Consider the following 14,433-nt stretch of genomic DNA (forward strand, 5'->3'; position numbering starts at 1 on the left):
TGCCACTAGGGATATTTGATACCCAAGGGCCACATCGGCCCAGGTCCGGGGCACCAATTTTTTTAGGACAGCAAATTTTGAACGCAAATATTTCGTTAAGAAATCAACAGCGTTTTATGCAGAATATTTGTTTAGACTTAGGTTTAGATACACTTTGAAAAAAAATATCTAAATTTAAATAAAACAAAGTTTTTGTATGATATCATTTAAGTTTTTTATTCATTCGAAATACCAATTGATGGCTGTTGATCGTTAATGCAGAATAAATATTGTAGTATGAGGTGTGTGGCAGATAACGTCGTCTTGTTAGAACCCCGTATTCTTTTAAAAAGCGTACTTACGCATATGTATATAATTTATTGAATTTTAATAAATATTACAATTTTATTCAGAGACCAGAGGTAAGTATTCTTTTGATATAATATATGGCTTAGCCGCCATTATTACGGCTCGATTCAACTCCTGACATGAGAATTATTAATTAATTTATGCCTGTATATATTTTTACGTTCAGTATTCTCTTGGCACAATATATTGTGTTCTAACTTAAGATTGTAACGTTAAGTATATTTTCAGCTTCTAAAACCAATAGAAAAAGTTTAAATCAATAAAGCGCTACCGTCGCAAACAATATAATGAGACATTAGAAAGTATATACGTATATACGTGCCCAATAAGTCCATAAAACTGGTATACTGCCAAGATTGCAAAATTTCATAGAACAGAATTCTCCAACTTAAAATTGTTTTGGGAGTAACTTAAAATATTGTTCAATACAATAACTATCTTATTTTGATATAATACTGAATGAAATTTATTTTGAAGATTTAGCTAGGAGAATTTATGAATATTGTTTACTCTTCATCTTACTTACTTACCTCTAGGATTTAACTGATACAAATATAAAAAAATAGATACAATATTATTTGAAAAAATCAGATATCGATATATACAAATTTAAATTCTGTCTTCATGGCATTTGCTTAACTTTTAAAGAAACCAAATAGAATTAAATGGTAGATAAACAAATCCTTTTACAAAATATTACCAGAGAGTCAAACCTGATCCCTAAGTTATAAGACAAATAAATCGTTTTTCAAATGCAACGAATGTAATTTTTTTAACCAAAAATATTCACTATTATGGCGAACAAGAGTAATTTAACATTAAAGTATTTAAAACTTCTACTTACGTTCATTTATTAGTTTACTGATAGAAATTTACTTAACATTGACCTGTGAACAACACTTACTTATATTTCAATAAACATATGTAACTTGTAGAAAATTGTATTTAATAATATGAATTACTTTTTTATCAGAAATCACAAATCGTCATTCGCAACCATGGTAATTGCCAAAAATAAAACGATCATTTCATGCCAATTTTAAGAGAACGTTCTGCCTTTAGTTCGCTTACGTAGTTTCAACAAAATGGTGTCGCATCTCACACCGCTAAAGAAACCATGGCGCTTCTTCCTTGAAAAATTAATAGTTTTGGAGATATCCCTTAGTCGCCCAGGTCCTATCTTAGCCATGGGTAAAGTCTACCAAACGAACCCAGTGGCAATCTCAGCACTTAAACAAAATACCGTTCGTTAGTCATGCCGAACACAGATACCAGATTATAAGGGTGTTCCCAAAGCGATTGTCAGCATTTAAACGACATATTTTTTTAGAAATAAAATTCGCACATATTTTATTTTTAATTTTTATTGAAATTAATGTTACATCTGCCAAGGGAGACTCCGTATGTTGCCTGCGTCAACGTTTGCGTTTATATTTAACGTTATTAGTACGTTATACCAACAAACTCTATAATGCAAACCAAAAAAATCATTTTTAATTAAAAAAGGTCTTTTCAATTTGTCTTTGCCGTTTAGTGTTTTTGATCAAAAAATAAAAATAACAAACATTCTTTTTTTTATTTTCACACAGGTTGATGGCGCGTCGGTTCGACAGAAATCTGAAGACAACGTGAAATAAATGAAATAACTATATATTTTGTTTTTTATTTAGCATTAAGCATTATTTATTATTAAATATTGACAGTATATATGATTACTTTCTAAAGGCCACAAATTAAATAAACCCAAAAAGTATTGCAATGTGAACAAAGGTGGGTGATTTAAAGTTTATTATATGAAATTGTTGTAAACAAATTTATCTATCTTTGTAATAATACATTTCAGTACACTTTGTATGAGAAAATATTAATATGCTGAAATTTAAAAATACTGTAACTTCTTTCCATGTCATACATTAAAAATTGTATTAATAATATTTTCAGCAACAGATGCCTTCCCTTTGACAACCTGTACAAACAACCTCGGAGTGTCATTTTCTAATTAGGTATGTTTTCCTTGTTTTTGGATTGGTAGCTGGACCTGCGGACAATAATGTTTCATTACATTCTTAACACGAACGAACAATAAACAGGGTGATGGGAAAAAGTAAAAGCCATTAAGTGGTGAACATATAATTAATTCTTTTATCTAATAGATTCAGGCGTTACCTTGCGGAAGTCCATCCTAACTAAGAAAGGGACTACTGATGTATAGCTACTTCCGCTATACATCAGTAGCCTTGCAATAAGGTGCTGCACGCGTATTTATCAGCGAGCTGGCGGGCGGTGCACTTCATTGCACGACTACTGCTGCATAGCTGAAGTATCTATATATTAGTCCCTTTCTTAATTCTTTTTTCTCTCAATTAATGTACGGTATGGCCTAACTAAAAATCAAGGTCTTCAGAAATAATAAACTGCGTGATGATAATATAGTAAGAAAAAGCTTTTTCGAAATTCAAATTACAATTATTGTATTAATTATTGTTAACTAACTGTTCTTGTAGACTTTGTATTGCCAGAATTATTGGTCTGTTACATTCCAATAGTTTCAGAGTGATCACTTTATATAGCTGCATTGCCAAATGCAAAACTCAACGTGCCAGACAATTAAGTTTTTTTTTTTTCATTTCATTAAGGCAAGAGGAAAGGTCTTATCATTATCATAATACCAGCCGTGGGACGCTTGACGGTAGACATATGCCTATACCCATAGATTTTTAATAACTCAGGATAGTTAATAACTTACCTAAACCTTAAAAAGGTGTCTACGATATGTATGCTTTGAATACATCCTAAATTATTGCATTGAAAATTTAATCACATTATTATAGTGCTACCGAAACCGGTGTACCGCGCCTTAGGTATGAGCGTGGCGAGATGGTGGAGGGGGTGGGTAACGTAACAGCAGCTCCGTTCTGTCAGTCCCCACTTTGCCACGATTTTCTACGGCGCAGTATAAAGGTCTCGGTAGCACTATATGAAGATATTTTTACCTTTTTTTATCTACATGAAATTTTGAAAATATTGTTGTTGAAATATTAGGTCTTCAAAATAAAACCAAAGCAATTTTTTATTTTTTTATTTAGTACAAATCATTCCAGATTCCAGCACTTTTCATGCAATTGCAACTTATAAATGCTATACAGTCTTAGATACGAAGTACATTGCTTGTAGTGTTCAAAAGAATACAAATTATATTTGATAAAAATCACAAAGTATTCATGGATTAACATAACATCTGGGATTCGATGTAGCATCATAGAATTTGAAAAACATTTTTATATAATGTAGCTTTGTATATATATGTACGTATATATACATAGCTGACGTAATTGTAATATGATAACATGAATCCCAGAGAATTTTCTTCTATAATCCAATAATTGCATATATATACAGTACCCGGCAATAAATATTGCACATTTACCTTTTTAAAGAGACAACCGGCTATTTTCGACTTCGTAGAGCACTATTTTTATCCCACACTCCCTATGTGACGTTTTGTCAGTCGTATTTCGTGCGACAGAGATAACGCTCTACAATGCCGAAATTAGCCGATTGTCTCTTTCTAAAGGTCGATATGCAATATTTATCGTTGTAACTTTGCATGGAGCATATAGATGGCGCTAGTAATCCTTCCAATGTTGTTCCGACATCATTTCAATACTGACTGTAACAAACTGTTGAATAATAATTAATAATTACTAATGTCATGTTTAAAAATACTTGCTGATATCATATTGGAAATTCTAAATTTTATTAAATTTTAAATCCATCGTTATTCAAAAATACATCAAATATTTAATATTATATAAGCAAATTAAAAAAAAAAACATTATTAGCCCTAATTTGATTATTTTGGGTCTTTTTCAACAAAAAAACAATGGTTTAAAATTCTGAGACTTATTTTTGTGCTCAACATGTTACCGAGTATGATATTCTAAATATAAATGATTACTAAACATAATAGGCTATAAACATAGTTTAAGGAGCAATATATACTCACATATTGTGAGATAATTATTAATTACAGTAAAATATATGAACATAGTTGGCCAAAAATCTTTTAAAATGAACATTTATAGATAAAATCAAAATATATCATTACACAATAATGCATTACATAATGATAAAAAAGTAATGAGGATGATTTACTGTGTACAACTAGATATTAACTATAATAATTTCAAGTTTTTTTATCTATAGAAGTTGACATCTTTCGGAATCAATGAAACTAGATGTGAGTTATAATACACAATCGTTATTGCTCTTAACGCATTAGCTTGCTCTTGGGCCCAGCTTCCTCAGGCATGATATACCCTGAAAGAAAATATTAAAGATAAAGATAAAATTCATTTATTCAAAATTAGAACTTTTTACAGAATTCTTACTGATTGACTTTTTTTAAATCTATTTTATTTTTGACTCTATTCTGCGTCACAAGGTGTTATACTTGTGGAGAAGAAACAAGAAAAAACTTCACAACAATACATCCTATAAAATTTTTATTTGTAAATAAAAATTAAATATTAACACACATGTCTCTCGAGAATCATTCAGAGTATATATTGGGAAGACATATGAATTACTAATTAAATACATAAATATAAAAATTTGTATATCTATATAATGACCTAAATGACACAGTAATAAGGTTTATATTACCTGTTCCTGATATTCCGCTCTAGAGAGCCAGAAATTGTCCCTGTTCTTGCAGACTTCCGCCAGGACTGCGCCACCGATGAACACCATGTCCTTACGCCGTGGCGGATCTTCGATGCGGATCTTAAATTTCTGTTTAACAAGCAAGCACATTCAGTTCACTTTACCATATATAGATTCAATTCATTTTGAACTTCTTCGCTATGTGTGCGTTAACACATTAGGAGACACAACTATTACCATAACAATGACAGTGTTTGTGATAAGAGATACAGTCCAAGTACTTTTTTTACATACTTGCCGACATGATCGTGTTCTAAGATACCTTATAAATTAAAACATGTGCAAATATAACTATACTGACTCTTTTGTTTTTTTTTTTTAAATAGTTATTTTCCATTTGACAAAACTGTCAGATACGGAACATTCTTGTTTAAAAATACTACCTCAGTTAATTTACTCTCTTAAACTTCATTGATAAAACTTTTTTTCAGTAAAAAAGGAAGTAAGCTTTAAAGAACTCACAGCTAGTTTGTCGCAGTCGTTCCTCAGCACACGCTCCAGGTAGAGCTGCTTGATCTCGCGCTCGAGGCGGGAGGGCAGCCCCGGGTACATGGTGGAACCGCCCGAAAGCACGATATGCTTGTATAGCTCATTACGCATGTCTATATCGGCAGCCTGCAAAATCAATGTTTTAAACATCATCATCACTTCAGCCCGTAGACGCCCACTGCAAGGAAGATGCCTCTCTCCAAAATTGGTACGATGACCAATCTTTCGTTGCCCGCATCTGAACGTTGCCACTCAAGAAGTTTCCAGCTCCAATGTCTTATTTGCACAAAAAAAGACATTATGATGATATTACATTTAACAAATCATCTAGCACATAGAACCAATGGCCGTTAAGGCCTAAAAGTTTAAAAAAAAACCACGCAGAAAAGGCCTTGTCTGCTCACAAGGTGGACATAGTTGTAGGAAGACGCTATATATACAAACTTCTAGTCTATAGCATGCATATCTTGTATATACCCTCGTCCCATCTTGTTAAGGTGTAAATTTATTGAGGAGACCTATGTTCAGCAGTACTATTGCTAAAATGACAATGATGCTTTTAGGTTGAATAAGTAATGACTAACATGTAAATTGAAGACGCAGTAATATATTTTTATACATAATATATTTATAGACATACATGTTCACTATGGGAACAATAAACTAAAAGTTTCGTGTTTCATTTTCACCACATAAAATCTTTAATAACAATAAGTTAAAAGTATTATGTAGTAAGAGTAGTTACCTTGAAACTTATTTTATTTTGTTCTAAATATTAACATTAAAACATTACCTGAATGGTGTTAAACACCAGCTCTGCGATACCCTGACCCTCGACGTTGATCAGGTGCGGTTGAAATAGAGCCTCGGGTGCCTCGAATCTCTCTCCGCCCACCTTTATCACGCGCCCATCCGGAAGCTGTGACAAATATTTATATATGAAACTATTTTAAAATGCGGACGTAATTTTATATAGATATACAAAGGGACAGTTATAGATTGCGAAACCAATATTTTTTTTCAAGAACAAAATGCTTCCCTGGTGGCATTTAGAACTTCACTTGGTCTATGATAGCAAAGAGCTCAACAATGTTCACTTATACCTCCACACAGTGACTAACTTTGAACGTCCTCCCAGGAGCCACAGCTCACCAATTGCATAGGTACAATATATTACATTATTCACTTCATTGGATTTGACCAAGGCTAAGAAGCCAGGTTTTTAAGGTCAAATCAGTCAAATCTCTTGGCCCTCCAAAAAATAATCAATTTTTATATTAATAGATTACTTTAATTAAACAATAAGATTATTTTATTAAAAGTTAAAACAAGATACACGACTAACCCAGGGATGTGACAAAATAATAGATTTTTATATTAACAGTCGTTTCTCAAATCAATTACTTTTAACGAGAAAAAAATCGATTATTTAGTGATTGTTTTTTCCAATATCCATTCAATTGGCTGTTATTAACGGAGAAGAAGCAAATAGGGTCTCATGTTAAGATATAAAATGTGGTTTTCATGATTTTATAATTAAACGGTTTTATTTAGTTCGACCCGTACGGAATTTGTTTATTTATTCGGGTCAAAAATAGAAATTGAAATTTAAGCACCTCCCCATTGTCAGATTGATCTGAAATTTGGTACACACGTTTAATTTAGATGACAATATAATATAATAAAATCAATAATATTATAAATCTAAGATGGCCGCCGATACAAAATGGCGGATTACACATTTTTCTTAACCCCCTCAATATGGGTATCAAATGAAAGGGCTACACTAGTAAAACACGATGATTATGTCAAAATTTAAAATTCAAGATGGACGCCGTTCTAATTTAGCGGACTAGGTACATATTTTTCCACAACCACCACAATATGAGAATCAAAAAACCGTTTAACTTAAGGGTTTTTTAAATGTATTTATACAAAATCCTGTGCAGTACTAAACTATTATGTTCATCTTAAAATGTAAGGCTTAATGGCTTGATAGGTCTTCTTAGCACAGCTCCTTAAACAATTAGTACTCAATGTGTTGAACTATAGTGCTCAAAAGCAGAGAAGCCCTGTTATTATCATATAAGTTATTTAAGACATAGTTACCTATCCTAGGTCTAGACATTGAAGAATATGATTTATTACTTACGACATAAGGTTCAACAAGGACAGTGGTTTCCCACGCGAGACGCTGCTCTTGTTCAATATTATATCCGATATAGCACAGCTTCTCCTTCATCATGCGGACTGTCTCGAAGTCCGCTGAGTGGTTGAAAGCGTAGCCTCGGAGCAACAGTAACTGGAGACAACAAAAAGTTTAAAAATAACATTATAAATGAAAAGAAGAACTAAAATCGGCGACGTAGCTCGAGGTATTGCTCGTTCGTGCAGCCGATGGCCATTGGGGCGAATAGGTTATGGAATGGCGACCTCAAGCTGGTAAACGAGGCGTGGCCAAGTCCCTCAATAGGTGGACCGGTAGCGGGAAGTCGCTGGATGTAAGCAGCGCAAGACCTTCCATCGTGGCGAATTGATGAACGTCTATCGGCTGTGATGATGATGAAGTTGTTAATGAATACAATCTCGAACAAACCATGTCAAGTTACAAATATCTAGTTGCAATGAACAATAAAATTTTTAATTTCAACATTTACTTAACTCGATTTCATTGCCAATTGTAAAAGGATTAGAACAGAACAGACATTTAAATAAACTAATGAAGGATTTATATCTCAACAAGGGTGCAGATTTCTAATCGGTCCTATAAGAAATCTATGGAGTAAGCCAACAACCAGCAGCAGACAACATATGACTGAAATATTGATCTCAATGAGCCACGGACAAGGCTATGGTCTAATCTTTTCGACGTGTTTGAATCAGAAATCCAGAGCTTTATAATTCTGAATTAGGAATCAGGGTCCGACAATCGCAGTATAGGCAGGTGATGAATCTCTGCGTTCTTAAATCACTCAGTTTTAAGTTAGTAGAAGTCCAACATTACCCTTTAATTGTCTCCGCAGTAGAAGGAATTTCACGTCAGAATTCCCTACAAGAAAGTTACAAACAATTGGTGATTTAAACTATAAAAAAGGCCTTCAAACATAACTCACCTTGATAAGATATCTCGTTATATCTCTTCCCGCAATGTCCAAGCGTCTCGTTAAATGCGGCAGTGCGAACTCCTCGTACACCGGGCAGATATGTGTCACACCGTCACCTGAACAAAAATATATAGTATTAAGCAGTTTATATTTAACAATAGTCCGACATGATATTGTCTTATGTTCTTTCATAAATGAAATCAACATTCCAAAAATTGGAATAAATAACACTATGTATAAATTTACATTTTATATCAATGTTATGACGTTTCAAAGGTGCTTGTCAAACATAAAGAAGTTTCACTAAATTATAAACAAGCTCATTGTTATAAATATTTTAAACATTGAGAGAAATACTATATACACTATTTTTAACCAACAATTACATGGCAGAACCCATGGGTGTGTGTCACTCTAAGGGGTTGATAGACAAATGAATAAGAACCAAAACAAAATCTCTCCTAGGACGAGATTTAAGAGAACGAGCGAAAATGTTAGAAAAAAAAAAATTCAAGAGCAAGCTTGGTAGTACGGAGAGCACAGTACAAAGGGTAAGGCCATGGAGATATTATAAAGGTAGCGGGCAGCAACTGGATCGCTACGGCCCATGAGGGGAGAAAGTAGAGAGAAATTAACAAGGCCTAAACTAAATGTACAGTTGAAGCTTAAAAAAGAAACAAAATCCCTTTCAGTGAGTTATAATTATAAAACAATTATAAAACTGCATGTCTTTATTAACTTTTTCCATTGCACTGACATTGAGCACTTGGTAATTTTATTATCCTTATGTAACTGCCAAAGGGTAAAGACTGTTGAGTAACGTGTAAAACTCACCAGAATCCACAACCACACCGGAGATCAAGCCTTGGGCATACAAAGTCAACACAGCCTGTATAGCAATGTATGCACTGTCAAAACCATACTTCTCGAACATGACCTGCACATATAAATAATTCTTAAATACATAAAAGTTTTTGTATATCTAATCTGGACTTGTTATATATTATGTAATAGCTGTCCTCCACCTGCTTTGCCTTGAACACTCTATAAACCTCCTATGTAGAATTTTTAGCCGTCATCTACTCAGCAGAAGGACTATTTCTATAAAATTTCAGATCTCAAACCTTATAGTTCTAAAATGTATACATAATTATACTGTTGTCCACTCACTTCACAAGTTTTATGAATGCCTTCTTAACCATAGGTGGAAAGCTATAGGTGAAAGTATACATAGATTAATAGCCAAAACCGACAGCTGCTGGAGGCTTAAGACTCTAAAGGTTTCACCACAGATCAAAAGTGGAGTATAAGACGTCCACCCACAAGGTGGATAGACGAGCTTGTTAAGGTTGTTGGAAGGCATTAGATGCGGGCCGCTTTCAACCTGTAATATTGATGAAAAAGGCCCGTGTCCAGTAGATGGCTATAATGACCTACAGCTAAAATGATGTTGAGGATAAAATGACAATACTATTTCAGCATAACATTATCATTGAAATTAAATATACAATTGTTGTTAATAACAAAGAACTAAAACCTCAATCATCTTCTCTCTGTTCTTAGTTGGGTTCATGGGTGGCTCAGTAAGAAGAATCTTTGTCTCCCGTGGGTCTATATTCATCTTGCTTGGTCCAAAGGTGTAGTCCCACACATGACACATGTCTTCCCAATTACGGACCACCTGTGAACAGAAACAATAAGTTGTAAACATACATAGATATATTATATTTCTTAAAAAACATATCATACTTCTTACATCTGAAACTACTTTGATTTAAAAAGATATTTGTAGATACAGAGTGATTAAGAAACATTTGACTAAGTAAAACAAGCACCACATACAGAAGATTCTACTAAGTTGTATAATATGTACATAATTAAAAATACTTTTTTTGGCAATCAAAATATCACAAACAATATGTGCACAATGCTATGATGCTGATATTTTTTAACTACTTCTGTAATACAAGAATTAATAAAAAATTCTTATACTATAGAATTCTTTTACTGCATCAAAGAGTATCAATGCTTCATGAGTAATAATCCAAAAAAAAATGTTTATTAATTATAACCTAAGTTATTCAAAAAATTAAGACACAAGTTGACATTTTCTACGACTTATACACAACATTAATTTACAAACATTAACGAAATTTAATTTTCATCATGTTTAAAAAAAGGCTTCAAAAGAGACATTTTATTAATTTTTCACAATTGTAATCCTACCAATATACATTGCACTTCAGCAGTTATTGGTAATATTTTTACTGTTACAATTATATTATCTGCACTTGAAAAGCCATACACATATCTTTATATATTATATTATTATTTAAAAACACCAGACATTTTATTAAAAAAAAATAAACAGCATAGTGTCATTCTTACCCCATTCTCCATTGGGTAGCTCACTTCAAGCATTGACCTTAATTGCGATGCTTCATCCCCTACCATCAAATCCTGTAAAAATATCAAACTGTATAATACCCCCAATGAATGATTATCAAATATTAATAATTAGTATAAACAATACAGGCTGTAAAACAAAACACAAAACAAATCTATCATATAGATGCTACATGAACAAAATAAAATTATTAATAAAATATATTTCAACAGCTAAATCCTAAATTTAAGCTAGAAAACTTTTTAATGGTGTTAGGTCCTCATGCCATAAATAAGGATTCCTAAAAAATCCTGTCTCTATAATTGCCCCCGTGATAATAGCTTTGCAAAATAATATGTAAGCTAATTACTGTGGCATATTACAACTCATTACCTGTACAATCTCAGGGACGAACTTCTGGCAAGCATGAAATGTTATATTAATTTAAATATATACTTGCGAGAAGAATGCCAAGATCACATCTATAAATGATGTGATGTTACTAAACCTTTTTATAATATTATGACAGCCTATCCTGTTAAAATATTGTTTTAATATGTTTAAATATATATTATACAGTTATATGTAACAGGAAAATGTTTTACTAATTCAATACAGATGATTTTCTGAAGTTAAATATTTCTATAACTTGCTACTCATTTGGAATGAGCAAAACACAGACAAATATTCTTGTCTAACTTTTTTGAACAATGATTACTAAATTTTCCTAGAGTTCTATTATTAATGGTACAAATAAATATGTAGATAGATTATTAATAGTTTGATTAGTTAATGATCATATATCATTAAGTCATTGGATTATTAATCTTTCTAATTAAATTTTTTAATCAACCCTATTAAACTTATGTAGTTTCAGCCTTTGAAACTATAACTACCTATCTTACAGGAAAACATTATGTTTTATAATACACTGTGCATGTTTGTATTTGTGTATTGTATTTTATTATGGACTATGACTGGATATATGTTTCAAACTAATTTATTATGTTACCAACTCATCTCAGATTTTAGTATAAATATTTTGACAGCTGTAACAGACCAGAGGACCCCTGGCATTTCATATATCCACATATTGGAATAATAAACATGTTTCAAATGACATTCCAAACTGATATCCTCTCCAAAGGACTCTGCCCTTACTCACAGCCACTACATGGAATATCCAAAACAACCTATGACATTAGTACTGTGATAAACCATGTGAAATAACTAATAAATCATCCCCAAGGCTCTTGAGGAAGTCACAGCTTAATTACTATAAATAGGTTTTTTTATTATTGGCTATAGGCATATAAACTCTATTTTGCCATTATGTTAATCAATGATGAAGTCTTTGATGGTATACGCTTGGCTTAAAGATAGTTATTCACTCTTTAAAAAATAGATTCAGGGTAAATCTCCTTAGCGCTCTAATAAATCAGGAACATTCTAAATGCTGACAGACAAACACACTTACCAATAACAAAACAAGTAAACACAATAAATTAAATATATTATACTTAAATAGTTATTTAATTAATAGAAACCCCTACAAATTGTACTAAAACATTAATATGTACTGTTAATGGTAAAAGTTAATAACTTCCAGACAAAAACAATACGATTACTGATTTAAAAACACTCATCAAGTCATGAGATACAAAATAGTTTTATGGTTAATTTTGGATTAAGATATAGCAGTACAACAGTAACATTCTTATTACATCTGTGTAGTGCATGCTGAATAATATCATTACTTACTCCGATACATAAATCCTGAAAAATATTTAACAAATTATAAAAAGTAAAAATTTGTTTAAATTTTTTTAATGGACACTAATAATAGGGTTATATAAAATCAAAATAATGAGGGTTGAGCAAATCAGCTGATACACAATAACTTTATATACATACATATAAATATATACTTATATATATATATATATATATATATATATATATATGTGTATATATATATATACATATAGCCATAGTTTCACAAAATATCACAGACCCTCCTTTTCAGTTTTAAATCTAAAATTAGAATATTATGAAAAAATCTTATTATAGCATGAGTTTTTTGATCAAAATCTATGGAGCTTGTTTGTTGACTCAATCACATGATCGATATTATAATGAAAAATCAAAAATTGTTAATTTCATTTAAAAAGAGCAACTGTTGAGATTCTAACCTGCTCTTCTCAACAGATTATCATTCCAAGCTGGTGGTAGCTCACTACATATAATGTTAAATTAATTGAATATTTTGACATTACATGTAGTGTAGTATTTGAATAAAGATATTTTGAATTTTAACTAGTGAAAGCAGGAATTTTTGAGATATTTATAGGATATAATCAACACAATTTTACAAAGCCATTTTATTCTTTCTTGTGCTATTCTCACTGTAGAAATATAGACCACCCCAATGGAGAGATAATCCTATCATTTACCGTGAGAAATTTAAGAGTACTTTTGTAATTCACTATCCATAAGAATTATCCTACCAATATTTATTTTAAATTAAACTTAATTCACGTATTTTGACTTCATTATGTATATACATACATATAAATACTACACATATATATTGCTATTTACGTATATATATATATATATATATATATATATATATATATATATATATATATATATATATATATGTATATTTTTAAATAGCAATAAATCGGAATGTGTGAATTGGACTGAATGATTCACGATGAACGCTTCGGTTCCGGCGTTTTAACAAACGTATTACCCATACCTTAACATCAATTTCTCCTATCTTGTTTTCCGCGCGAATGATAGGCCGCCCAACCATCGACGGGAAAATAAAAGCAGGAAAATTGCTGCCAGCATATCCGCACTTTACAAACTGAAATTAAATTGTTTTTCAATAAAGTTACACTCGCTTATCGGAAGAGCATAGTCAGGACATTATGAACTCACCCCGGTGCCATTGTCGCAAACAATAACTTTTCTTCCTTGGTCGTCCATATTAGATATTTAACTTAAATTACTAATATTAATATTTATTTGAATAAGAATTTAATTTAACTCAACTTCGAACAGCCAACAAATTTGGGTTTATGAACTGACAGTTGATTAAAATTATGACAAATCTTTTAATAAAATTTTTAAACAATAATTGTACTTATTTTATTAACAGTAAGGTGCAAATTTAAATATCACTCAGGATTTGACACACCTATAGATTAGACGTATGTTTGAAAGATGTACAGCCAAAATATGAAAAACAGTGATTCAAACGAAATACAAGCAACAATGGTTCAAAATTATAAAAACTTAGCATAAATTTAAATAAAAAAGAATAGGCTTTACTACACCTATAATAAATACTATTACTTATCATGATCAAAT

General features: G+C 31.5%; 1 protein-coding gene across 2 annotated transcripts; it reads right to left on the reverse strand.

Moving 5' to 3' along the window:
- Positions 1-3,450: 3,450 nt before the first annotated feature.
- Arp2 (Actin-related protein 2) lies at positions 3,451-14,133 on the reverse strand. Of its 2 annotated transcripts, XM_068768464.1 has the most exons (12): positions 14,002-14,133; positions 13,817-13,927; positions 12,814-12,828; positions 11,055-11,126; positions 10,204-10,347; positions 9,501-9,603; positions 8,676-8,782; positions 7,715-7,864; positions 6,356-6,481; positions 5,536-5,688; positions 5,014-5,142; positions 3,451-4,668 (listed from the first exon to the last, which is right to left on the reverse strand). In XM_068768464.1, the coding sequence occupies exons 1-12, from the start codon at positions 14,047-14,049 to the stop codon at positions 4,627-4,629; spliced, it is 1,200 nt and encodes a 399-aa protein (XP_068624565.1). In that variant the 5' UTR covers positions 14,050-14,133; the 3' UTR covers positions 3,451-4,626. The 2 variants fall into 2 exon arrangements, with proteins under 2 accessions (XP_068624565.1, XP_068624566.1); XM_068768465.1 differs by lacking the exon at positions 12,814-12,828.
- Positions 14,134-14,433: the final 300 nt, after the last annotated feature.

This window comes from Battus philenor, unplaced genomic scaffold, assembly GCF_028537555.1.
Source record: "Battus philenor isolate CCGP_79_NKW_IND1 unplaced genomic scaffold, ilBatPhil1.0.hap1 SCAF_25, whole genome shotgun sequence".
Classification (NCBI taxonomy): domain Eukaryota; kingdom Metazoa; phylum Arthropoda; class Insecta; order Lepidoptera; family Papilionidae; genus Battus; species Battus philenor.

Bases quoted from the DNA above. Each gene is read 5' to 3' on its own strand.
- Arp2 (XM_068768464.1), bottom strand. From the start codon at position 14,049: ATGGACGACCAAGGAAGAAAAGTTATTGTTTGCGACAATGGCACCGGG. The intron at 13,928-14,001 runs GTGAGTTCATAA...ATTTAATTTCAG, and splicing joins TTTGCGACAATGGCACCGGG to TTTGTAAAGTGCGGATATGC. The intron at 6,482-7,714 runs GTAAGTAATAAA...TATTTGTCACAG, and splicing joins TCCTTGTTGAACCTTATGTC to CTTCCGGATGGGCGCGTGAT.